The sequence below is a fragment of the Odocoileus virginianus genome, chromosome 19 (assembly GCF_023699985.2).
Source record: "Odocoileus virginianus isolate 20LAN1187 ecotype Illinois chromosome 19, Ovbor_1.2, whole genome shotgun sequence".
Taxonomy (NCBI): Eukaryota; Metazoa; Chordata; class Mammalia; order Artiodactyla; family Cervidae; genus Odocoileus; species Odocoileus virginianus.
In genome coordinates this window covers 9,348,301-9,376,111 of record NC_069692.1, presented here as the reverse complement: position 1 = coordinate 9,376,111, position 27,811 = coordinate 9,348,301, and the positions used below count along the sequence as shown (strand labels likewise).

Below are 27,811 nucleotides of genomic sequence, written 5' to 3'. Positions count from 1 at the left end.
TTGTTTCTACTTGTGAAGAGTTGCTGATGCCCTAAAATAACTTCCGAATCAGAGGATATTGCTTGGCGCATCTCTGTGTTAAAACAAGATGTGGATTTTCCTGTGAATTACAGCTCAGGAATTTAGTTAAAATTAGTAATAATAATAACTTCCATAATAATTTGCATCTGTATTCTCCTGGAATTTTGTTACATTGATTGTCTTTGCAGTTGTCTTCCTGATAACACATTTCAGACTTTTTCTGTGGCATACCTGTTTGTATTTATCATTACTTAACTGTTAATTCCAAGTTCTTGGATTCAAGGACCGTAGAGAACAGATTCTGATTTTATAGGAGAGGAAACTGAGATACAGAGAGATGGAGTCACTTGGCCAGGGAACAGCCAGCATGTTAGAGACAGAACTGGACTTGCCAGACTTGTGATAACTGAGTGGTCTCATCTACCTTGGAATGTCCACTACACCCCTTGAAGCTTAGTCACTCAGTCATGTTTGACGCTTTGTGACCCCATGGATTGTAGCCCGCAAGGCTTCTCTGTCTATGGGAATCTCCAGGCAAGAATACTGGAGTGGGTTGCCGTTCCCTTCTCCAGGGGATCTTCCCAACACAGAGATCAAATCCGGGTTTCCCGCATTGCAGGCAGATTCTTTACTGACTGAGCCACTGGGGAAGACCTAATTATGTACTAATTTATGTATAATTTATGTACACTCCTTTTATGTACTAATTTATAATTAATTAGTACTAATTTATAATTATGTACTTATTTATAATTATTTATTTTTATACTTCCCCTGCAGGGCTTCCCAGGTGGTGCTAGTGGTAAAGAATCCACCTGCCAATGTAGGAGATTTAAGAGACGTGGGTCTGATCCCTGGGTTGGGAAGATCCCCTGGAGGAGAAAATGGCAACCCACTCCACTATTCTTGCATAGAGAATCCCGTGGACAGGGAGCCTGGTGGGCTACAGTCCGTGGGGTCACAGAGTCAGACATGACTGAAGCAGCTTAGCATACGGGCACACATACTGCCCTGAACCGGAACTGATTTGAAATTCTATGTATCAATCCATATTTCTTCTAAGTTTTGCTCCTTGGATTAATACTGGAATAACACAGAAGTTTGCCCACAAACTTTTATGGGAGATGCAAGGAACTTAATAATGGTTATCTTTGGGGAGCGAGGCTGGAAGACAATTATGTTTTATTTCACTCCCTCCTACACTGTTGGTTGTTTTTATATGACAGGTGAGTGGGGAGCAAAAGAGATGACTCGGACTTGGAGGATTTTACAGCCTATTGGGGAGATAGAACAGTCATCCATGGGTGATATAAATTGAGAATCGTTTATTACAAAGTAGCCTCCACAGAAGTCTTAAAGAGATTAAAGGTAAAAGAGTAATCTAAGCCAGACATGGGGGATTTGAGAGAGGGCCCAACTGTATATCTTCTACAGGATATGGAGGAAGTCCAGCTCCCTTCAAGGGTTCTCACCTTGAGGACACATAAACACACAGGCACAAAAGCCTGGCCTACCCTGGGTACCATCAGCGTTCACTCCTGGCACCTCTCATCACAGGAGTTCTCACTGTCAGGACGTTAATTACTGTCTGTCCCCCTTGTTAGTGACTGATTTTAGTGCATTTGCCGCATATGATTGTCAGGAGCACACACACTTTCCCAGTTTAAATGGTACAGAGAAGCTGGGCACAGGTTCACGAACAGTGTCTGCTAAAGACATGTTGTCCTTGCTGCTATCCCTAGAAAGATGCACCGGGAACACTGCAGGAATTGACTTCCCCGTGCAGGTCTTCACTCCAAGATACAGGATCAGTGAACAGGGAAGGATGTCTGTCAAGCTTAGAAAAGGATGCTCTGCTTTTTCATCTTCGAAACACCTACCTCATCATTTATTACAATGGCAAGGAACGGAGCTGCTAATGTTGACTGCATTGGGAATTTATCTTTTCAACTGGAAACTCACTTTAGTACATTTTTTTTTTTTTAAGACCTGTATTGGCAAGAGCTATAAAGTAGTAGAATGACACTTTTTAAAGATACCATTGTTAGATTTTCAGTTCTCTAACTTTCCAGGCCGAGTAAGTTACTGTGAGAAATCCTATTTCTTCTGTAAAAATGTTATTCATTCAGATTGCACTGCTGCCTGAGCTCTTATCACTAGCAAATCCCAGAAGGAATGACTTATTAATTAGAGTTAATAATGTATCTGAAATTCTAACTTCTTAAGTTCTTAAATTACAGCATAATTCCCAGCCTAACAAGGATATCATTGGGTAGTTTTGTTATAATTTTCACTTCAGCCCTGGTCCAGTATCTAAATATCCCTGGTATGACAATAAACAAACAGAATGTAGGATTTGGTTGAGAATCACTGATGTATTGCTAAGCACATATTATAGTTATATTGTTTGGGAACCCATGCCCCAAGAAGAAAGATGGATTTACCATGTTACACCCTGCTTGCAGTTGATTTCTATCACAATAAGAACAAAATTCAGGTTCCTTAATCCTCCACGGGCCAGCAACATCTGTCCCAGGTCTCATCTGCTCACTCCCTCTCACTCACTCTGTTCCAGCCACACTGGCCTTATTTCCTACTCCCTTTCCTGATCTGGTCCTGGCCTCTGGGTCTGTGCACTGGCTGTTCTCTGTGCTAGAGTGTGCAGAAGAACACTCTAGACCAGATCTTTGCAAGGCTGGGTCCTCTTGTTTTTCAGGTCTCACTTCATCTGTCAGTCTCTCCCATCAGGAAGCTTCCAAAAGCCTCTTTGCCTTCTCCATCAGAGGGCAGACAAAATGAAAACCAGTCACAGAAAACTAACCAAACTGATCACATGCACCACAGACTTGTCTAACTCAGTGAAACTATGAGCCATGCCATGTAGGGCCACCCAAGACGGACGGGTCAGAGTTCTTGCAAAACGTGGTCCACTGGAGAAGGGAATGGCAAACCACTTCAGTATTCTTGCCTTGAGAACTGCATGAACAGTATGAAAAGGCAAAAAGAACACTGAAAGATGAACTCCCCAGGTCAGTAGGTACCCAATATGTTACTGGAGATCAGTGGAGAAATAACTCCAGACAGAATGAAGAGATGGAGCCAAAGCAAAAACAATACCCAGTTGTGGATATGACTGGTAATGGAAGTAAAGTGCGATGCTGTAAAGAGCAATATTGCATAGGAACCTGGAATGTTAGGTCCATGAATCAAGGTAAATTGGAAGTGGTCAAATAGGAGATGGCAAGAATGAACATCAGCATTTTAGGAATCAGTGAAATAAAATGTATTGGAATGGATGAAGTTAACTCAGATGACCATTATATCTACTACTGTGGGCAAGAATCCCTTAGAAGAAATGGAGTAGCCATCATAGTCAACAAAAGAGTCCGAAATGCAGTACTTGAATGCAATCTCAAAAACAACGGAATGATCTCTGTTCGTTTCCAAGGCAAACCATTCAATATCATGGTAGTCCAAGTCTATGCCCCCACCAGTAATGCTAAAGAAGCTGAAGTTGAACGGTTCTATGAAGACCTACGTGACCTTCTAGAACTAACATCCAAGAAAGATATCCTTTTCATTATAGGGGACTGGAATGCAAAAGTAGGAAGTCAAGAGCTACCTGGAGTAACAGGCAACTTTGGCCTTGGAGTACAAAACAAAGCAGGGCAAAGAATAACAGAGGTCTGCCAAGAGAAGGCACTGGTCACAGCAAACGCCCACTTCCAACAACACAAGAGAAGACTACACATGGACATCACCAGATGGCCAACACCGAAATCACATTGATTAGATTCTTTGCAGCCAGAGATGGAGAAACTCTATATCGTCAGCAAAAACAAGACCAGGAGTGGACTCAGATCATGTGTGGCTCAGATCATGAACTCCTTGTTGCCAAAATCAGACTTAAATTGAAGAAAGTAAGGAAAACCACCAGATCATTCAGGTATGACATAAATCAAATTCCTTACGATTATACAGTGGAAGTGACAAATAGATTCAAGGGGTTAGATCTGATAGAGTGCCTGAAGAACTGTGGACAGAGGTTCATGACATTGTACAGGAGGCAGTGATCAAGACCATCCCCAAGAAAAAGAAATGTAAAAAGGCAAAATGGCCGTCTGAGGAGGCCTTACAAATAGCTGTGATATGAAGCGAAGCGAAAAGCAAAGGAGAAAAGGAAAGATACACCCGTTTGAATGCAGAGTTCCAAAGAATAGCAAGGAGAGATTAGAAAGCCTTCCTCAGAGATCAGTGCAAAGAAATAGAGGAAAACAATAGAATGAGAAAGACTAGAGATCTCTTCAAGAAAATTAGAGAAACCAAGGTAATATTTCATGCAACGATGGGCTAAATAAAGAAGAAAAACGGTATGGACCTAACAGAAGCAGACAATATTAGGAAGAGGTAGCAAGAATACACAGAAGAACTATACAAAATAGATCTTCATGACCCATATAACCACAATGATGTAATCATTCACCTAGGGCCACATATCCTGGTGTGCAAAGTCCAGTGTGTCTTAGGAAATATCACTATGAACAAAGCTAGTGGAGGTGATGGAATTTCAGTTGAGCTATTTCAAATCCTAAAAGATGATAATGTGAAAGTGCTGCACTCAGTATGCCAGCAAATTTGGAATACTCAGCAGTGGCCACAGGACTGGAAAAGGTCAGTTTTCATTCCAATCCCAAAGAAAGCCAATGCCAAAGAATGCTCAAACTGCCACACAATTGCACTCATCTCACACGCTAGCAAAGTAATGCTCAAAATTCTCCAAGCCAGGCTCCAACAGTACGTGAACTGTGAACTTCCAGATGTTCAAGCTGGATTTAGAAAAGGCAGAGGAACCAGAGATCAAACTGCCAACATCCGTTAGATCACTGATAAAGCAAGAGAGTTCCAGAACAACATCTACTGCTATATTGACTGTGCTAAAGCCTTTGACTATGTAGATCACAACAAACTGTGGAAAATTTTTCAAGAGATGGGAATACCAGACCACCTCATCTGCCTCCTGAGAGATCTGTATGCAGGTCAAGAAGCCACAGGTAGAACTGGACATGGAACAAGAGACTGGTTTAAAATTGGGAAAGCAATAAGTCAAGGCTGCATATTGTCACCCTCCTTAATTTAACTTATATGGAGGGTACATCATGCAAAATGCCAGGCTGGATGAAGCACAAGCTGGAATCAAGATTGCTGGGAAAAATATCAATAACCTCAGCTTTGCAGATGACACCACCCTTATGGCAGAAAGCAAAGAAGTAAAGAACCTCTTGATGAAAGTGAAAGAGGAGAGTGAAAAAGTTGGCTTAAAACTCAGCATTCAGAAAACTAAGATCATGGCATCCGGTCCCATCACTTCATGGCAAATAGATGAGGAAACAATGGAAGCAGTGAGAGACTTTATTTTTGGGGGGCTCCAAAGTCACTGCAGATGGTGACTGCAGCCATGAAATTAAAAGACGCTAGCTCCTTGGAAGAAAAGCTATGATCAACCTTGATGGCATATTAAAAAGCAGAGACATTACTTTGCTGACAAAGATCTGTCTAGTTAATGCTGTGCTTTTCCATGTATGGATGTGAGAGTTGGACCATAAAGAAAGCTGAGCGCTGAAGAATTGATGCTTTTGAACTGTGGTGTTGGAGAAGACTCTTGAGAGTCCCTTGGACTGCAAGGAGATCCAACTAGTCTATCCTAAAGAAAATCAGTCCTGAATGTTCTTTGAAAGGACTGATGCTGAAGGTGAAACTCCAGTACTTTGGACACCTGTAGAACTGACTCACTAGGAAAGACCCTGATGCTGGGAAAGATTGAGGGCAGGAGGAGAACAGGATGACAGAGGATGAGATGGTTGGATGGCATCACTGACTCAATGGATATGAGTTTGAGTAAACTCTGGGAATTGGTGATGAACAGAGAAATTTGGCATGCTGCAGTCCATGGGGTCTCAAAGAGTTGGACACAACTGAGTGACTGAACTGAACTCATCTGTCCCCTCCCACTAGAGACCCAACCTAACCCCACCCCAGCCGCCCACTGAATTTCCCTTTCCTCGTCACTTTTATTATATAACCTCACCTTGTTTTATTTTCTTCATGGCCCTTTTCACTATTTAGCATGCTTTTTCATTTTGTTTGCTTGTCTTTTTTCCTCTACTAAAATATGTGTCGAATGGGAACAGGGAGAATGTTTCGGCTCAGTGTTGCATCAACAGAACTTAGAAGTTTGCTTGTATGTCGGAAGCATTCAATAAATATTGGTTGGCTTGCTAGAGATGGGTGAATGGATTCACAAGTAAAATTCAATGCAGTGTAGCCATTTGACATTCCAGAAAATTCCAAAAGACTGAACTAGGAGAAAGCAGAGGCATGGATAGGACACCCTCGGGGAAGAAGCAGCAGCTTTTCCCCTGCCGGGACAGGGTGGACTCTAGAGGTAAGGTCCAAATTTGAGATGCGTCAGCAAGATTGAGTACAGATGGGTATCTGAAGTTATAGCCTGGAGCTCTGTACAAATGAGAAAGAAGAAGAGTTCAGCCCTTGGGTGGAGCATGCAATATCTGAGATAAGCAGAGTAGATGACCAGTGGACAGTTCCAGGTGCCTTCTGGGCCCTGGAGAGCACAAGAGGAGAAAAATTGGAGTGATACTTTGGGGCAGAAACTGAGGATGAGGGGGGCTGAAGTGACTGTGGAACAGGTAGGTGGCAGCTGCTGCCACTGTAACTGCTAAGTTTGATTCCCTGCTGAGTGTTTCGGAGCTCTGCAGGGAGGTGTCAGAATGCAGTTTCCACATTCATCTTGCAGAGCAGCAACTGGTCCCTCAACCTGAAGTCTTGCCATGGCAGCTTAAAATCTGAACAAGGTCTCTGGAAGATAGAACGGTAGAGTACCCAGATTGGATCCAGGATTGGGTAGGGGCCATTGGGTTTAATGGTTCTGTGCCTCTTTTTCAGAATCTTGGACTATTCATAGCTGGAAGGATCAACTAGTCCAATGGTCTTTTTTTTATAAATGAAAAACAGGAAGGGGAAGTCGACATTGGAGACTGAAACTCTGATTCTTCTGCTAGACTTTTTGTGCTACAAATGATTTTACCTATTCTGTTTCCCTATCCCATGGGATACAAGTTGCTTAGGATATAAGTAAGTGTCATAGAAAACAATTAATCATCATATAATAAGCATGGAAATTATAATAGCTAATATTTATTCAGTGCTTTCTGTATTCTAGACCCTATTCTCAGTGATCTGTTCTTTTTAGCTCATTTCATTTTCATGAAAAGCACCGTGAGGAAGATATATTATCCCATTTCACAGGCATGGAAACTGAGCCAGAGAGATTAACTTGCCCACGCTCATACAGCTGGAGAGTGGAGGAACATATGGTTCAAAGCCTGGCTGTAGACACCCATACCTCCCATTCTTAACTGCCAGATAATGTTGCCTGTTAAAAGAAGTTGGTTAAATAAAGTTAGATTTTTTTAACTTCAAGATTTTTCAGGGCCTTTTCATGTTCTAGCCGAAGAATGTAGTAAATATGTTTAAAATGTGATAGCAGGAAGACTGTCCAGAGCATTTCATAGGATTAATGCTCTCAGAACACAAATGGAGAAACAGTGTCCTGTCTGATCTCGAAAGATTTGGATGACCATGACCCACACAGCACCCACATGCGCTTCATAGCCTTGTTTATCTCTGAAAGAAGTAGTGCTGCAGATTTAGCAATGGATTGTCATAAGCCGAGTGTCTCCCTTTAGTGACTAGGTGGCTCTCCTCCTGGGCAGGGCCACCTTGCTCAGAAAGTACAGCAGAAAGAAGATGTTCCGTCAGCACCCGATGGGGCACACTGGACTGGTCCAGAGCCCCAGCAGGCCCCTGGCTGAGCATTGCTTTCTGGGTCTGCCCCTGCCGCCCACTCTGTTCAGCACTGCTGGGTATTGACAGTCATGTGGCAAAGACTTCCCATGATAGAGGGAGCCCTCTGGCTGAAGCTTCCCGAGTAATTCGGTGGTAAAAGAACCTGCCTGCCAATGCAGGAGATATGGGTTCAATCCTTGGGTCAGGAAGATCCCTTGGAGGAGGAAATGGCAACCCACTCCAGTATTCTTGCCTGAAGAGTCCCATGAACAGAGGAGCCTGGCAGGCTGCAGTTCATGGGGTCCCAAAGAGTCAGGCATGATAGAGACTGAGCACACACCTTTGGCCAGACTTTCTCTCTCCTGACTGATGGCGGGACTCTCGCTGACAATTCCCAAGGGCAGTCTGCCTTGAAAGCTGATACTCAGCTGAGATCGTAGGAATGTTCCGTGGCCCTGAGTGCCAAGTTGAAGAAACTCCTTCTCTTCATTCTCGCGCCTGACTTCTAATACCAGCTCCACCCACTGCCCCAGGTCATCTAATATGTGTGAATGAGGTTTTCAAGGGTTTAGCTCTCCAGAATTGAGGCTTCTTTTTCTTCCTCAGATAAATTGCTGTATTCTACAATAATTTCAAGTATTTTCACAGACATTATCCTTTTAAAAATCCTCACAATAACTCCCATTTCAAGGAGGCAGAAGGTAAGCAGTATAGGAAAGATTACGACAGCATGTAAATGCAGGACTGTGTTTCACACCTAGGTCTTCTGGTTCTGAAGCTGTTATGTATTCCATCCCATGGCAGTTACATCAGAGGAAGTAGCAAATGGTCTCCTTTAATGGTCTTGGGTCTCCTACATCTTATTTTTACCATATGGCAACAACAGTATCTTTTATTAATATCATCCTTTAGAGAACCACAGCCTTCAGCTATGGGAGTATTCTGAGCTGTATGGATCCTGGCAAATATGTTGAACTTCATCAAACTATAGTTTTATGTATATACTATGTGGTTGTATAAGGCGATGAAATTATGTAGAAGAGAAGAAACAAAAGAGCTTTTAGTAGAGTGTGTCTGTTACCCCCCGATAGGCTTGTTCAAGGGTGTTTCCTCAGCTCTTGATGGGTTTGAAACCATACACTCTTCAGTGGGGGAAGGTGAAGCTAATGAAGCACCTTAACTAAGGGTCTCATATACTATTCTAGAGCAGGAAATTCTCAGTTCATTATATTACTTGTATGTAGTTTGGTTTTAACTTTAAGAAACCCAATGATACTTAAATGTCACCATTTCCATGATATAAAAACCATATACAGTTGACCCTTGAAAAATGTGGGATTGGGAAAAAAAAAAAGAAAAATGTGGGATTGATCCGCACAATTTCTCTTATACACAGTATATTTCAATGGTAAATACCACAGCATTATGCAATCTGAGGTTGGTCAAATGCGCTGATGGAGAGGAACTGCAGATACAGAGGGCCAGCTGTAAGATATACACAGATTAACCCCCACATTGTTCAAGGGTCAACTTTCTTCAACTTCTCAACTGTTCAGAAATTAATAATTTTATATTACCATCCAGCTACTTTCTCAAAAAGTACCTGTTTTAATATTTGTATCAGAACAGAGGACGAAAACAAAATAACACATAAAAATTTGGTTTAGTATGGAAGTTTGAAGCTGTGGCTTAAACTTAGGAACTTTTTTTTAGATATATGCAGTCTCCAAGGGCTCCAAGAAATGGGCAGGCAGAAGCCTGAGAACTTTACAAATGAGCTGCAACAAAGGGGCTACCGAGAAGAGAAAGAGAAGTTTCTGACTCTATACCACTTTCTTCTTGTCTGCCTTAGACACTGCACAACATAAATGGCCTTCTCTGTCATATGCCATGTTCACATCTAGGTAAATTATAGCTGTTAATGTCTTTTACGGTAATGTTTTATTAAATGATTGTAAAAAGATAATCACCTTGATAATTAAAAAAGAAATTGGAAAATGCCAAAAAATGTAAAGGGAATTAAAATTAAAATCAATGAGAATCACCAGTACTGACCAGGTAATTCTTGTTAATGTCTCTCTCTCTATATATATATATCTTTATATACACAGAGAAAATACATTTTAGCATAAAGTTGGCCTCACTGGAGATGCTGTTACTGGCAGTATTCTGCTTTTTCCTCGGTGTCATTACTGGCATGAAGACAGCCTTCCTGGAGACTGTCAAGGACTCTCGGGGGCTTTATAAACAAGGGTCCTGTCATTAGGTAGGAATGGAGGGGAAGGAGGCTGGGAGCCACTCCAGATATCCAAAGGTTGCTGCAGATGGAGTCAGGAGGCAGGCAGACCCTCATCAAGACCGCAGCCACCTGCTGGATGAAAGTTCCTCTGGGGATCTACGTGTACCTCCCAGAGATTCAAGAGGGTGCAGCTTGGCACCCTCAGGTCCCGAGGTGTGACAACCGCCTTTCTTTCCTGCTGACATTTTTCTCCTCAGTGGGCAGAGATAATCCCGAGTTGAGTGCCACTCGTTATATTTAGGGAATCCAGGCTCAAAGGTAGTGATTACCGCTCTGGCTATTTTCAGTCTGGTTCCTTAAAACAGTCTTCTGAGAAGTGCCTCAGCAATTTGGATGCGGAAAGGCTGTTGCCTTATCCTTTCTCTCTGCCCCTGAGGGCATGCTGTGGTTTGGGGAATTAAACAGGAACCCACAGACTGACACATTGCTGCTTCCTCTGTCTCCTCTGAACTGGCTGTTCAGCCACATTCTGTTGAAAACCTGGAGGGACTGGGCAGGAGCCTGGAGGCTTCCCAGAGGGTCAGCCAGCCCACAGGTCTGCCAGCTGCCACTTTCACGCGGATGCTGCCTGCACTGGTATTTCCTGCCACGCACCCTGCTCCTCAGAAATTCTGTCCCTTCTGAAGAGCTGGGCTTGTAGGCGAAGGGGGACAGTGTCCAGGCCTCCCGTAGTCTCACCTCATGGCTGTTACTCCAATAAGTGCCACTTGGTTGGGGAACCTGGTGGGGCGGGGTACCCTGACTTGGGCCTTATTGAGAGAAGTGTAGCCCAGAAGGTCAGTCACTCTGTCTCTTGTTTGCTTGTTTTTAATAACTTTTTCTCCCCTGACTTTGAAGGGAAAAATACATCCTGATGACAGAAAAATTTGATAATGTTTTTCATTAGCAAAGCAATATTTATTTGCAGTTTTAGCCTAAAAATGTAGAATCTTCAAATTAAACCAGGTCAGTCCTTCTGGGCCTGGCAGGGGGATAAGACCTGGCAGGGCCTGGGAGCCTCTGTGATCGGAGGGCACTCACTGTCTTGGGCTGAGTCTCTCTGAAGTAGGCATGGGAAGACCTGGAGGGCAGATGAAGTTCAACTAATTCTCTGATGAAGGGATTGTAAATGGTTTTGGTTCTAAAGAAGCTGGTTCAAGCTGAAGTCAGATGCTTCTATGAAACCCTACATGACCTTCTAGAACCAACTCCCAAAAAAGATGTCCTTTTCATTATAGGGGACTGGAATGCAAAAGTAGGAAGTCAAGAAACACCTGGAGTAACAGGCAAGTTTGGCCTTGGAGTACAGAATGAAGCAGGGCAAAGGCTAACAGTTTTGCCAAGAGAATGCACTGGTCATAGCCAACACCCACTTCCAACAACACAAGAGAACACTCTACACAATGAACATCAGCAGATGGTCAGTACCGAAATCACATTGATTATATTCTTTGCAGCCAAAGATGGAGAAGCCCTATACAGTCAGCAAAAAACAAGACCAGGAACTGACTGTGGCTCAGATCATGAACTCCTTATTGCCAAATTCAGACTTAAATTGAAGAAAGTAGGAAAAATCACTAGACCATTCTGGTATGACCTAAATCAAATCCCTTCGATTATACAGTGGAAGTGACAAATATTTTTAAGGGACTACATCTGATAGAGTGCCTGATGAACTATGGACGGAGGTTCATGACATTGTACAGGAGGCGGTGATCAAGACCATCCCCAGAAAAAGAAATGCAAAAAGGCAAAATAATTGTCTGAGGAGGCCTTACAAATAGCTGAGAAAAGAAGAGACGCTAAAGGCAAAGAAGAAAAGGAAAGATATACCCATTTGAATGCAGAGTTCCAAAAAATAGCAAGGAGAGATAAGAAAGCCTTCCTCAGAGATCATTGCAAAGAAATAGAGGAAAACAATAGAATGGGAAAGACTAGAGATTTCTTCAAGAAAATTAGAGATATCAAGAGAACATTTCATGCAAAGATGGGCACAATAAAGGACAAAAATGGTCTGGACCTAACAGAAGCAGAAGATATTAAGAAGAGGTGGCAAGAATACACAGAAAAACTATTCAAAAAAGATCTTCACGATGGTGTGATCACTCACCTAGAGTCAGACATTCTGGAATGCTAAGTCAAGTGGACCTTAGGGAGCATCACTACGAACAAAGCTGGTGGAGGTGATGAAATTCCAGTTTAGGTATTTCAAATCCTAAAAGGTGATGCTGGGAAAATGCTGCACTCAATATGCCAGCAGATTTGGAAAACTCATCAGTGGCCACAGGACTAGAAAAGGTGAGTTTTCATTCCAATCCCAAAGAAAGCCAGTGCCAAAGAATGCTCAAACTGCCACACAATTGCACTCATTTCACATGCCAGCAAAATAATGCTAAAAATTTTCCAAGCCAGGCTTCAATAGTACGTGAACTGTGAGCTTTCAGATGTTCAAGCTGGATTTAGAAAAGGTAAAGGAACCAGAGATCAAATTGCCAACATCCATTGGATCATCAAAAAATCAAGAGAGTTCGAGAAAAACATCTACTTCTGCCTTATTGACTACACCAAAGCCTTTGACTGTGTGGATCACAACAAACTGTGGAAAATTTTTCAAGAGATGTGAATACAAGACCACCTGACCTGTCTCCTGAGAAATCTGCATGCAGGTCAAGAAGCAACAGTTAGAACTGGACATGGAACAACAAACTGATTCCAAATAGGAAAAGGAGTATGTCTAGGCTGCATATTGTCTCCATGCTTATTTAATTTATATGCAGAGTATATCATGAGAAATGCTGGACTGAATGAAGCACAAGCTGAAATCAAGATTGCCAGGAGAAATATCAATAACCTCAGATATGCAGGTAACAACACACTTTATGGCAGAAAGCATAGAAGAACTAAAGAGCCTCTTGATGAAAGTGAAAGAGGAAAGTGAAAAAGTTGGCTTAAAACTCAACATTCAGAAAACTAAGATCATGGCATCTGGTCCCATCACCTCATGGCAAATAGATGGGGAAACAATGGAAACAGTGACAGACTATTTTGGGGGGCTCCAAAATCACAGCAGATGGTGATTGCCGCCATGAAATTAAAAGACGCTTGCTCCTTGAAAGAAAAGCTGTGATCAACCTAGACAGCATATTAAAAGGCAGAGACATTACTTTGCCAACAAAGGTCCATCTAGTCAAAGCCATGGGTTTTCCATTAGTCATGTATGGATGTGAGAGTTGGACTATGAAGAAAGCTGAGTGCCAAAGAACTGATGCTTTTGAACTGTGGTGTTGGAGAAGACTCTTGAGAGTCCCTTGGACTGCAAGGAGATCCAACCAGTCCATACTAAAGGAGATCAGTCCTAAATATTTTCACTGGAAGGACTGATGCTGAAGCTGCAATACTTGGGCCACCTGTTATGAAGAACTGACTCATTTGAGAAGACCCTGATGCTGGAAAAAATTGAAGGTGGGAGGGGAAGGGAATGACAGAGGATGAGATGGTTGGATGGCATTACCGACTGATGGCCATGTATTTGATTATACTTCGCAAGTTGGTGATGGACAAGGAAGCCTGGCGTGCTTCAATCCATGGGGTCGCAAAGAATCAGACATGACTGATTGACTGAACTGAACTGAACTGAACTGGTTCTAAAATGTCAGTGTTTATAGGAAGCTTGTTCACAATTCAGATTTCTGAGTGAGAGCCTCAGAGATTCTGGTTCAGTAATTCGAAGGAGAGCCCAGTGTCTGCATTGTAAGAAATATCCAAAGTGTCTCTGAAAAAGGCTTTCAAGAACCAAAGTGAGAAACACTTAAGTGTAATACAATATATTCCCACTGAAGTGAGAAATATACAGGAAGAAAACCTTTCTTTATGATGAACGCCTAGCTCAAATAGCTTATTTTATGCTTTTCTTCACTGTTTCTTGTTAATCTGCACATAACACAGCCCCTCACGAATGAAGTAAACTGAATCGTTGTCATACAATTAGTATTTTTCCTTTTTCTATCTTTCTCTTCTGCCATGATCATTCCCTTCCTCACCGAGATGCTTTGTAGAATCCAGGTGTCAGTTATCTCTGTGAGTTGTCCTTCTCCTCTGCAGTTTGTGAACCTAGAGTCTTCCCTCCCTCCAGGCCATGCAACCCTGGTAGCCTCTCCTGCTCATGGCAAGGCTGACTTCCTCAAACCCGGATGTTGGGCACTCAGGGTCTATTCTTAGATCTGCCACCACCTGGGTTTTGTGACCCTGACCTAGCCAGGTAACCTGATTTCTGGGTTCTGGTTTCTGTGTGCAGTGAGGGTGCTGAGTTAAAAGACTAAGTTCCTTTGAAAGTAGATGCACATCTGTGTCTCTTTTTCTGTTTTGCATAATAAAAATAAATGGAAAAAAATAATGCAAAAGAAAAAAGAAATAGAAAGTAGATGCACATAGAGTCATTTTGTCTCTCCCTGCTGTTCCTAATTTATTCACCCAGACTGAACAATATAACATTATTCCCTAAAGGGACTAGGTTCTTACTTCTTTTGAACATAGGGAAATGTTTAACTGAAGGAAAGCACAGAGAAAGCCACATAATGTAGTTGTTGTTGTTGTTTTCCTCCTCTCCAAGATAATGGGGTCTCTTGTCACAGGACCTTCCTACCAGCCACAAAGAAAGATCGTAAACAATGGGGTTAGGGTGCTGTCTGGCCCCCAGCTCTTCCTGCCTGAGACACCCTGGCTTACTCCTTCATCTGAAGGTGGGCAAATGCAAAACACCCTCCAGTAGACCGAGCGTCAGAGAAGAGAAGGAGAGAGACCTGGGATGTTCTCTGCACAGCCTTTGCTCTCTGCTTCTTTCCTCTTCACCCTCCCTCAGGCTACTCCTCCTCTTGGTTTCAACTTCTGTTTCTGACTCTGGACCCTGGTCCACATTGAAATGTTTGTGGCTTAGGAATCTTCCAGTGGTTTTGCCTTTGCATTATTTTACTTATAAGTATGGTTACTCCAAGAAAGTTTTCTAAAATGTGAGCTTCTCCCCTTGCCCAGAGCTATAAACAAAGGGTCTTGGTTCTTTGCTGCCAAGCATGGCTGTGTTTAATCAGATGACTTCCTGGTCTTACATCCTTGAAGAGGAAGCTGAAGGTATATGTCAGCTTTTAGAAGCAGAGTGATATCAAGAGTGAAATGAATGCACTCATTTCTTCCGTGGAGGAAGCCACTATGTTGCTTTTCAGGCTTTAGGAGGAAACAGTAGTCTGGGAGGGATACCAGCCTTTAAGGAAACCATGAGTCGGAAGGGAAAGTCTTCTGTGCCTCCATTGAGGCTTGCAAACCTACCTAGTAACCACTGGTTGCTCAGCAGAGAGAAAATTTAGAACAAGAGGAGGCATAGGGGACCAGGCCAGGGGAATTGTGAGGAAAAGCAATGAAGTGACTTTAGGATTCTTCAGATCCTCGCTGTTGATGACCTGACCTATGATGTAATGGGGATGATTTCTGATTCAGAGGTGGAAGATGGGTCTAGGTTCTGTTCTTGTGTGCTGTACCTGCAACCGGTGCAGTGGGCAACAAGTCACTTCCTTCTGAGACCCTAGGTTTCTCATCCCATCAGCTCAAAAATCCACTAAGTGTCAGGAGCTGAAGGATTCACAGAGGTGTGAGAGCTTGTGGATGAAGTTGCTCTAAAGAACACAGGCTAGCATGCAGCCCGAGACTGGCACCCCTCTTAGAGATCAGCATTGCTTCCTTCTAGTGACAAGTTGAGAATGACAGTCCCAGCGCAGTAATGACGCTGGGACAGCAGAGAGATCTTTCTGTAGCATCCACCTGGGCTTTGCGCAGTGAGCGTCAGCAGTTAGTCTATGATAATTTAAGGCAGTTTGATTAATGTGTAACATACAAGAGGATGGCTGGTGTGTTGTCAGAAGCTGTAATAAGAGAACACAAACTAAATTAAAGAATTAGCCAAGTAATGTTTAAATGCTGGTGCCTTTTCTTGTCTCTTTAGAGCTGAATGAAGTACTTTACAAGGAACTACATTTGTCTATAGTCCCAATATTTCTGACACTGCCCCTATTGGTCTTATTGTCTCCTTCTCATTTACCTTCAGTTTGACAACCATTTGCAAACTGGTTGTCATAAACATTTCAGAGATTGTCCATGTGGACCATCAGTTGCTTTTCAACACTTCAAAGTCCCCCAAATATGCTGATAATTTTAGCAGAAATCAGAGCACTGCAAACAGAAGACATGGTTCTCAGTGTTTTGTTTTAAATAGAGTAGTTAAGCCAACTTGCATGACTGTGATTAATAATACAGTTGGATGCACATCTACCATCTTTGTGGAGGAGGTGTGGAGTGTGTGTTTTTTGGTTGTCATGCTCGATTGTTTCTTCTTGTTTTTGTTTCTTGTTCTTTGTTGTCTTGAGAATTTTCTCATCCCTTTCTAAACAACTTCCTTTGCTGGCCTGGAAGCAATAGTTTGCAGGTTTCCTCTTGTAGAATTTTTAAACATGTGAAGTATTGTAGAGTAAAAGCAAAACTCTTCAGTATCTTTACCTTTTCCAAACAGGCAAGCACCTTATCATTCTAACTACCTGTTAAGCACATTTCTTCCCCTTACGCCACATCTGTCCCATTGTTATTATCTCCTGTTTCACTTAAAAACAAGTTAGTTATCAATTTATTTTAATATTCATTGCATATATACACATTAGTGACATACTTTTTGTTTTTTCTTTCCCTGACATTCTATATCCTTTGGTATTCCTTTCACAGACCTTCTCTCTGAAATGTTTTCATTCTGTTCTTGAATGATGGTACAGAATCCTGTATACCTTTTCAGTTTGAAGGTCTATCGCTTATTGCCTTCTGCCATCTCTTTCTGTTGATAAGACAGCCGTTGTAACATTGTCTGTTGCTCTGCGGATGGGGTCCATCTCTTTTCTCTTACTGGTCTGTAAGATTCTATCTTTATGCTTGATGTACTGTAGCTTTAAAGTGGTGTCTTGGTGTGCATTTTTAAGAATGTATTCTACTCAGTATTCTGAGACTACCTCAAGTGAGGACCCCTGTCTTTAGTTCTGGAAAATCGCTAGCCATTATATAAAATCTCTGTGATCTCCCACAGCCTGTTTCCTTCTATTGACATCTTATTAGACATATGTTAGAGTCTTTGAGTCTATTCTGCTTATCTCTTAAATGTTCTTTCGTGTGTGTGCATTCAGGATAAATTCCTTGCTACTAGATTGTCCAATTTACTCATTTTGGTGTCCCTCCCAACTAGAGTATTAGTTCTGTTGATATTTTTTTCATTTCCAGGGTCTAGTTAACCACCACAGTAAGTCTAGTTAACATCCATCACCATACATGGTTAACAATTTTTTTTTTTTCTTGAGACAAAGAAAGGTCTTAAGGTCCACTCTCTAAGCAAGTCTCAAATGTATAATACAGTATTGTTAGCTATAGTAACCATGCTGTACCTTATATCCTTGTTGTTGTTTAGTTGCTGAGTTGTATCCAACTCTTGTGACCCCATGCAGTGTAACTCACGACTTCGGCCCACCTCATCCAGCACCGAGTCCAGAATGGTAGAGCTCTCTGCTGATCCTGGGTGCACATTCACCCGCTGACCCAGCAGGCAGCCTGGCCTCTTGCCGTTGCTGCATAGGCAGAGTCCGTGTGAGTCGTGACCACCAGCAGGTGACAGCGGCTTTCTTGGGTCTCTTTCCATGAACATTATTCCACCCTGGAGCCTGACCTTGACTTCTGGCTCGTAAGGCCCCTCGCTTTGGCCCTGACTCCCCACTTTGTGCTTCTGGTCCAAGAAGATGCTCAGCTTACTGAGTGTAGCTGTGATTTGGAACTTTCTCTTATATTTTATCCATCACTGCCACATATTTGAAGAATTCAAGACAAGGACTTTCAATGTCATCTTTGGCTCTCTGTGATTTAACCTTGGTGTTTTACATCTGTGGCAGGAGAATAACAGTTACACTTCCTGTGTGAAAGCTCTTTGTAAATAATACAGGCAAGGTGTGGCCATTTTATAATTAATGTAATTGGTATCACATTTTACGACTACTCTATTTCTGGAGTCCAATTTCCCTTTTCGTGGGTGAGCAGCATGGTGAGGAAATGAAGTACCTTAGGTCATAATAGAATTAGATATCTCCACTTTTTTAGTTTTCTACTAAATGTTGTCAGCAGTTCAGGTCACAAATTACACAGTGGTTTCTAGAAGCAAATGGATTGTGGCTTTGTTTTTACTTTTAGGCTTGGGTGAAATGGAAAGGAAATTGTGTTTAATTACAGTAGAACTAGCTCAACCATTCACTGGATTTTCCATTTTTTTCTCAACTTCATTATTTCTTTTATAACCCAGTGATAGTATCCGAAACACAGTTTGCAGTCATATTTAGGTGCTTTAAAAAATTTGTTTAAACTAATCTTGCTTTGGTACTTAAGAGTTTTTAAATTTCATCTTTCAGTTGATGATTAGTTTCATCTCATCATGTGGAAGGCTTGGAGAGCCTCACTGTGAAGATGATGCTTTTTATCAGTTTTGTAAATTATTTTGTTTGTGTCTTTCCCTCCCCCACCAAAAAAAAAAAAAAAAAACCCTCAAAATTGTGCACTGTCAGGTAGTGAGAACCTGCCAGAGAAGTCCCAGCCTGAGTTTGACCCTGGGGACAAAACTTAAAGGTTCCCTTCTCTCCTGCTGCCGTAGTCTTGGCAACAGGAAGCTAGAGTCCCGCTTTTCTCCTTTAACTGGCCTTTTTTTTTTTTTTAATCTTGTCTCCCTCTCTTTCTCCATTCTCTGATCATCTGGAGTCTAAAAATGCTCCCTGCACATTTCCATGTCATAGAAAACAGTGACAGCCATGTAGTAATCAGTCTCCCAAAGTGAAAACAATAGGAAGCAACTTCCAACCATGAAAATTCTACACAGAACCACGTGTTTAGCATTAGCATTATTCTGGAGACAGAGAATGCCAGAACTGCAAAGTGACTGTGAGTAAATAGGGGGGAAAAAAAATCAACAGGTTCCAGTACTTAGTTTCTTATACTTCTGCCCCATCTCCACTCTGCCACAAAGCTTTTGGTGAGCCAAAGCAGACTTAAAAACACTGCAGAGGAGATGGGAAAGGCTAGCAAAGGTACCTAAGAACTTTTTAGAGTGGCCACTATAAAGATTAAATGCAGCCTAAATTTTAAAATGCTAGAAAAATGTACAAGCAGATCAGAGCATGAAATTTAGTGAAGGGATTTAAAGGGCCAGATGCAATACAGGACAGGTGCACCATTTAGAGGCAGACACAATATAAAGGGGCAGGCATGATTTAAAAGAGACATCACTTAATGGAGCAGTGTTCTAAAAGTATAGCTTCTGGAGGAGAAAAAGCGAAAACAAAAGAAGTACTTTTTCGAAATTAGAGTAGAAGGTGAGTATTAGGTATGAAGGAGATAAAGGAGATTTAGGGTTCTGTAAGACAAAAGGGAATCACACCTCTTTCCTACTACTGAAACGCTGACAGAAAATCCCACTAAAGCTCTGGGCCTTTCCTGGACTGACAGGAAAGGGCAACTTTTCAGATGGGAACTTTATAAAACTTTTCAGTTATCTTCAAAAATGAACAAAAGGAAAGTCAGTAGAAGGAATTTTATAAAATCAGACAACAAAAAAATCCTAATATCATCTCAGGAAAATTATCCTCATAAAGCAAAACAAAAGTGTAAGTCCATACTCCAAACAGAATTCAGAATTCTCAAACAAGCATTTGAGGATATGAAAAGCCACTCTAAATCAGAAATGCAAAATGGGCAAAACCCTGGATAAATAAAGAAGGAGTTCATTGAACTCAGAAAACAAATGAAAGAAAAAGATTATAAAAAAAAGAAAGAAAAAGACAATATTACTTCAGAAATGAAAAATTAATTAAAAAGTGCCCAAGTGAAAGTACTCTAATGAAAATTTAATAAGAGGTTTGAAGAAAGATAGAAAAATAACTAAGGAAAGGAAAAATGACGTTAAGGAAGTTAAAAAGTATCTGAAGAGGAGGTAGATTTTTACCTCTACCCTCTTAGGTTTTTCTGGCTGTCTTTGAGAATTAAATGTGGATGGTAACTGCAGCCATGAAGTTAAAAAACACTTACTCCTTGAAAGAAAAACTATGACAACCCTAGACAGCATATTAAAAAGCAGAGACCTGACTTTGCCAACAAAAGTCTGTCTAGTCAAAGCTATGGTTTTTCCAGTAGTCATATTTGGATGTGAGAGTTGGACCATAAAGAAGGCTGAGCACTGAAGAATTGATGCTTTTAAACTGTGGTGTTGGAGAAGACTCTTGAGAGTCCCTTGGACTACAAGGAGATCAAACCTTTCGATCCTAAAGGAAATCAGTCCTGAATATTCATTAGAAGGACTGATGCTGAAGCTGAAGCTCCAATACTTTGGCCACTTGATGTGAAGAGCCGACTCATTAGAAAAGACCCTGATGCTGGGAAAGATACAAGGCAGGAAGAGAAGGGGATAACAGAAGATGAGATGGTTAGATGGCATCACTGACTCAATGGACATGAATTTGAGCAAGGTCCGGGAGATGGTGAAGGATAGGGAAGCCTGGCATGTTGCAGTCCATGGGGTTGCAAAGAGTCAGACAGGACTGAGCGACTGAACAACGACAACAAAGACAGATTATTAGGAGAAAAGTATACAAATTTATATACATTTTACATGGCATAAGAGCCCTATAAGGAATGAAGATCAAAGAAATGGCAAACTCACATGCTCTGATAGTAGGTTGAACAGAGAGAAGCATTTGTGGAAAAGTAACTAACTACTGAATATGTGGAAAAGCTAAAGGAAGGTAATTATTTTAACTGGGTTTGTTGGCATACAGTTCTTTCAGTCTCAACTTTCCTTGATGATATGTTCCAAAGTTGAATGCCATAAAGTGATCCCATATGCCCCTAACTAGCATCCCCCTAATATTAGCATCTTTTCTCTAACTCTAAAATTATTTGAAGATAAAAAAGTTTAAAATAATGGGTATCATACCAAAAAATGAAAATAAAGATATTCTAAAAATAAAGATATTCTATGCAAAGTGGGAGGCTAGACCAGGGCTTATCTTTTGAGCCCTAAGAAAGGGAATGTCTTAGTACCACCTCAGGAAGAGAGGTGTTAGAGGGCAGCCAGACTCCATCTGAGGGTTCAGGCCAGGAAGTTGCAGGGATGCAATTCAGGAAGTCCTCACATACTGACATGGGCTTAGTTTCTAAAATAAATGAGCAGCTCATACAACTCATAACAACAGCAACAACAAAGCAACCCAATCAGGAAAATGAGCAGATCTAAATAGACATTTCCCCAAAGAAGACATACAGATAGCCAATAAGCACATGAGAAGATGGTTGACATCTCTACTTATTCAGTTCAGTTCAGTCGCTCAGTCATGTCTCTACTGATTAGGGAAATGCAGATCAAGACAACAATGAGTTATCACCTCACACTGATCAGAACTGGCATCATCAAAAAGTCTGCAGTTAACAAATGCTGGAGAGAGAGTGGAGAAAAGGGAAACTACACTATTGGTAGAAATGTAAACTGGTGTAGTCACTATGGAAAACAGTTTGGAGATTCCTTAAAAAAAAATTTAAAATAGAGCTACTGTATGATCCTGCAATCCTACTCCTGGGCTTATATCTGGAGAAAAAGCTAATTCGAAAAGATACATGCAACTCAGTGTTCATAGCAGCACAATTTACACTATTTACAATAGCCAAGACATGGGAGCAACCTAAATGTCCATCAGCAAATGAATGGACAAAGAAAATGTGGTACCTATGTACGATGCACCTATTACTAAATCATAAAAAGAGTGAGATAATGCCATTTGCAGCAACATTAAATGAAAGTGAAGTCGCTCAGTTGTGTCCGACTTTTTGTGACCCCGTGGACTAGCCTACCAGCCTCCTCCGTCCATGGGATTTTCCAGGCAAGAATATTGGAGTGGGTTGCCATTTCCTTCTCCAGGAGATCTCCCCGACCCAGGTATTGAACCTGGGTCTCCTGCGTTGTAGCAGATGCTGTACCGTCTGAGCCACGAGGGAAGCAGCAACATGGATGGACCTAAAAATTATCATAGAAGATGACTTCACTAAGTGAAGTAAGTCAGACAGGGAACTATATTGAATATCTTTTAATAAACTATAATGGAAGAAAATATGAAAGAGGATATATATACACACAATCACATATATATATGTAAAACTGAATCACTTGCTATGAACCAGAAATTACCATAACACTGTAAATTCACTATACTTATATTAAAAATAAAAAATAAATCACACTGATAGTAGGTTACTTTATTACTATGATATGTAAGATAATATATATAAGACTTGAGGTTAAGATGGAAAGTTTTAATATATACACAATAACTAATTGTTTTTTTGGTGTGGCCCCCATTTATTTCAAAGGTTTGAAGTTTGTTGATGGTATAAATTCACAGCTTGAGGGATTGGAGAATGGAGAGAAAATGCTAAAGAGTAAATGTTGGTTATCTTCATCTTAAAGATATCTATTCATTAACAATAAGGTTCATAGTGTAGATGGTGGTGTTAAGGAACTGGAATCTTAAGAAAATCAGAAATCTGTTTTTTATAGTTACAGAAAGCCCTTTTATAGTCCTTTAATTATAAAAGAAGTTTAGCAAAAAGAGGTATTTTCTCAGAAAGCATAAAGGTGACCCTTTCCTCCAAAAAGTCTTAACTCCATGATGCAGCAGACAGTTCTGGCTGGTCAGAATTTATTCCATTGGATGGGATCAAGGCCCAGGGTTATGCAGGACATATATGACTATTAAACAGCCATGCCTAAGAACCAAGAATGTCCTTAAGAAAGGATTCATTGGCTTGTGGGCTAAATGAATATCTTACCTTTATGCAAAGAGAGATTTATTTCTTTGAGCTCTGATTTTTATCACAAACCCAAGCAAGAATCCTACTCGGCATAGTTTTATTGTTTTGATTGCCATATTGGTTTTTTGGAATCGTGTTTGAAATAATGCAGAAGAGTTGATTAAATAAGATGTTTGTAGTCATATATTTAAAGTTGGAATAGATTTAGTTACTCAAGCCTTTGTTATAATAGTGTTTCCACAAGAAAATCAAATTCATACCATATAACCTAACATACAGCTTCCCCCACCCCAAGAACATAATTTACCATATGTACAAAGACTGCTGCTATTTGGATTCCCTTGGATATCTTTATCCAGCATTTGTCTGAGGGGAAATTGCCTTATGCATAATCTGAAATAATTGAAATAATTGGAAGTATAATGAGAGCCAACATTTAGAAGCTCCCTTGTGCTTCTTTCTGCTCTGCAAAATAAAATTATCACTGAATGTGTTCATGTTTTAAAATTTAAGCAGACTTGGTAGATTAATCTTGTTTTCTAAATGTGCAGAGGTAGTTGTATAAGGTGGTTGGTGTCCCTAAAACAGGTGTTAAAAGATCTTTTTAAGCTTCCCAATATATTTGCATATTTACTATGATGAAGTGGTAATTTGCATTATAGAGCTGATTACAGAAATCAGTATATCATTGAGCTGTATTTTTAAAAATTCATATTATTTGTTTCTCTGCTTTTTATGATACATGTAACAGCATTAATAATGTTTTCAGACATCCCTGAGAGATTTGTAGACTTGTTTTAGTTTTCGTGGTTGATAGCTATTGACTTAAAAAAGAAAGTCGTTCCTGTGTGTGGCTCCCAGGCTCCATTTTAGCATCTGGCCAAATGTTGCACTTTTTACATGGATTCCACTCCATTTCTACATTCATGTTTAGAAGTCACAGTGAAATTAAATGGAAAGTCTGAGAAAGAGATTGGGTAAGTACTTTGAACATCTGATGGGAGGAGCCGACTCACTTGAAAAGATGCTGAGAAAGATTGACAGCAAGAGGAGAAGGGGCAGCAGAGGATGAGATGGCTAGATGACGTCACTGACTGAATGGACATGAGTCTGTGCAAACTCAGGAAGATGGTGGAGGACAGGAAAGCCTGGCGTGCCGCAGTCCCTGGGGTCACAAAGAGTCAGGCACGACGTAGCTACTGAACAGCGAAAGCAAGCTGAGATTTCCTTCTTTAGGCTTCATAAAAGGCTGGAGAAGTGCTCTGACTTCTGACCTGGGGAACTAGGGAAGAAGGACCATTAAAGAAAGAACTTCCGTAAACATTTCAAGGATGTTCAAAAGGTGCTGGGCAGGCAGAAAATATGACAGCACTCCAGGGACATTTTTGTTAAAGTAGATTGATTCATAAAGATGAAAATATATCCAGATTAAAAGAAAGGTGACTTTGACTTATTATTCTTTCTTCAAATTATATATTTTATTTTTTAAAGGAGGCTTTGTTTTCAGACATATCTGTGTCACTTAACCTTATCATTCAAATTTCTGTCCCTGTGTTCATAGCAAATCTTGACTTTGGTAGGCCATAAACACAAAACCTAAGCAAATTAAATCTGGGGGGAGAAACTCATTTTCCTTATCCCCAATCTTGTGCTGACTGTTATCATGAGTGTCATCACTAGCTGACCCATTTCTCTACATGGAAAAATGGAAATTACTTTTCTTCCCCATGATGTGGGAACCTGCCAGTTTTTCCTTTCTAATATAGTCTCCTTTAGACGTTGTTCTGACATTTCTGATATGTTTTTCTTTAGTCATCATTCTCTTATCTTACCAATAACCTGAAAATCATATCCCTAAATTGGATCTCTTTGAAGAAAAAGAAAAAAAGAGAACGTGAGCACTGAGGCAATGCCATGGTTCAACTGGAAGAAACAAGAATCCTTTAAAAAAAAAAAAAGCATTTCTCTCTAATTTTAAAAGAAATATATAGTAACTGTTAGATATTTTAAAACAAAAATACCTAAAAAAGGAAAAATAAAACTTCCAGAATCATATCCTTCAGTATTAGCATTTAAGTGTATTTCCTTCTCAAGTTTTCTCTACTGCATGCAGGGGAGAGCTCATAGTGCGTGGCCGGAGCTCAAGAGAGAAGGCAGTTGGTTTTACAAAACTAGTGTATTGTTCATAATGTTAAATCCTGCTTTCTTCTTTTGTGCTATTAAGTTTCTTGTATCATTTAATAGTAACAGTAGCTAATATTTATTGAGTGTTTACAATATGGTAGTCCCTCCTGTAAGCACTTTATACATATTAACTCATTGAATCTTTTCAAGAGTCGCTAATATAAGTACTGTCATTGTCTACCTTTGTCACATGAGGAAACAGAATCACAGAAAGATTTTAAAAATCACCCAGTTTCATAAAGCTTGTAAATGATAGAGGTGAAATTCAAACTCAGTTCTCACTCTAGAGTCTGTCTGTGGCTTTTCACCTTAGCTGCTGATTTCCGTCACTTTGAAACATTTGCAATATCTATATGATATTCAATCATGAATAGTATTGATTTTTCTTCTTTTCCTTTAATGTTATATTTTTGTGAATAGTTTCTCTGGCCATTAATGTGATTTCAAACATAATATTTAGTGACTGCATAATGTTCATTTGTATGAGTATTTGCATGAAGCCTGAGTCTGTTTTCAGTTTTTAAGATGACAAACAGAGTCCCTTTCTAGGCCTGGACATAAGGGATCTTTGGGGTTATGGTCTCCTCACCATAGTCATGACAAAGGTCCTTGTCTGAGGAGTCTGTGCCAAGGGAACAGAAGATGCTCCACAGTTTACATAGACAAGAGATAATTGTGACAAACCGATTTCTGGAACATCAAGAGAAATTTGATCATTCTGAACCATCTCCAAAGGCAGGCAAAACAAACCTTTTATGGCCTGTGTCCTGGCTTCCCTACCATCCTGTTATCCTAGGCAAAAAGGCAAATGGAACAAATGACCAGGAAAATCAGAATGTAGGCAAAGAAAATATCAGCTTTGCTTTCCCAGCAGAGTGCAGGCAGCTTCATGACAAAGATAACTCATCTACAGAGGAGGGTCATGGGGATGCTTGGCAGTGGAAGGGGCATGTCTTGATCTATATAAATATGAAAAGCTGAAGCAGAAAGAGAAGACTCTGATTTGCCTAGATAAATAGAAACAGGGATCAGGAGACCTGGCAGAAAGGAGTCCTGTTTGCTTCTGGGCAGAACTTGGCCTGCTGTTTGATGGGGACTCCAGTTTACCATATTTACAGAAATAATTGAAAAGAATCTCTGAAGTTCTGAGAGTAAAGCTCAGGTCCAGATCACACCGAAGTCTTGGACTGAAGACTCAGGAATTGGGTCTTTTTAAAGCATGACCAAAGGATATAATGAACCTCTGGTCCTCTTATAAACTCACTGCAGGGGCAGTCTCAATGCAAGTAAAGCACCACTCGTATTTTGGGGAAGGGGATGTCCTTTAGCCCTAGTGATAATCTCATCAGGATGTCCACATTGTCTTCTTGAGGTCTAAGATGGAAAGGAGGTGCTGTGCTTCTAGCCATTGTAACTGCCGCAAGCTTGCATTGTGCTGAGTTGCTTCAGCTGTGTTCAATTCTCTGTGACCCTGTGTACTGTAGCCCACCAGGCTCCTCTGTCCATGGGATTCTCCAAGCAAGAATACCGGAGTGGGTTGCCATGCCCTTCTGCGGGGAATCTTCTCGACCCAGGGATTTAACCCATGCCTCATGTCTCCTGCATTGGCAGGTGGGTTCTTTGAGATGGATCTGGCCCTCTTTGTGAACATAACCCCAGGCATAGCCCAACAAGCCAAATGTCATTAGAGCCAAGAATGGGGAGACGATGTAAGTCAATAACAGTGATGCTGAGCAAAGGATATTAGCTGACATTCTCTGTCATTCTATGATACTCTCATATGCACATCTTCAATCCAGAGTTCATCAGAAATGTTTCAGCCTTGGCAAGTGCCATAGACATATCTTTGTTGAAGGGTGAGGAGGACAAGTATGACTGGAATCTTTACCAGTTCACACTGGTGGTATACCAAACTACTTGAGTCCAGCATTGAACTGGATTACCATGTCTGAAGGATGTCTCTATTTGAATGTCATATAAGGCAGGATACAGATTGCCAGCTAGTTACTGTTAGTAACAGTGGACAGTGTAGGTCTGTAGGGCCATGTCAAGCCACACCACAGCTGAATGGGACTCACTCTCAATGGGCTCATTTAATAATGACCAGTAAAGATGAGATTCCATGTCTTAGGAAAAACATGACCGGAAGGCCAACAAGGACTCTGACGGAGTTCTTAGTTAGACTCAGTCAAGAACAAGGTTAAGGTTTAATTTAAATACTATAAAATTTCTACATGCTAACTTAAATTGGACAGTTGAGCTTCAAAGTATTTTTGATTGGATGGAAATTTTTTAAAGGAAACAAGTGATGACATTTTTAAAATGGAGAATAAAATAAACTATGTATGCCTTAGGTTTACTTTTCCAGTTTATGCAAAGATTCAGTGATTTTAAAAATAAAACTAGTATCCTGGACAAGGATTTTTTTTTCTTTCACAATTGGTCCTTGTTGGTTATGTGTGTGTGTGTGTGTGTGTGTGTGTGTGTGTGTGTGTGTACTCTTTTTCTTATTTTAATTTTGGCCACATCCAGTGGTATTTGGGACCTTAGTCCCTC

The 27,811-nt window shown here is 40.8% G+C and overlaps 1 protein-coding gene across 4 annotated transcripts in view; it reads left to right on the top strand.

Moving 5' to 3' along the window:
* The window catches only part of UBE3D (ubiquitin protein ligase E3D), a 164,553-nt gene that overhangs the window by 98,330 nt on the left and 38,412 nt on the right, over positions 1-27,811 (top strand). For 2 of the 4 annotated variants that reach the window (XM_070449833.1, XM_070449832.1), the window contains one exon: positions 9,598-27,392. The exons of the other annotated variants lie outside the window; for them this stretch is intronic. In XM_070449833.1, coding sequence (XP_070305934.1) covers positions 9,598-9,705 — 108 coding nt within the window. In that variant the 3' untranslated portion in view covers positions 9,706-27,392. Of the gene's footprint in view, positions 1-9,597; positions 27,393-27,811 lie in introns of those variants that run through there. 4 annotated transcript variants of the gene reach the window in all.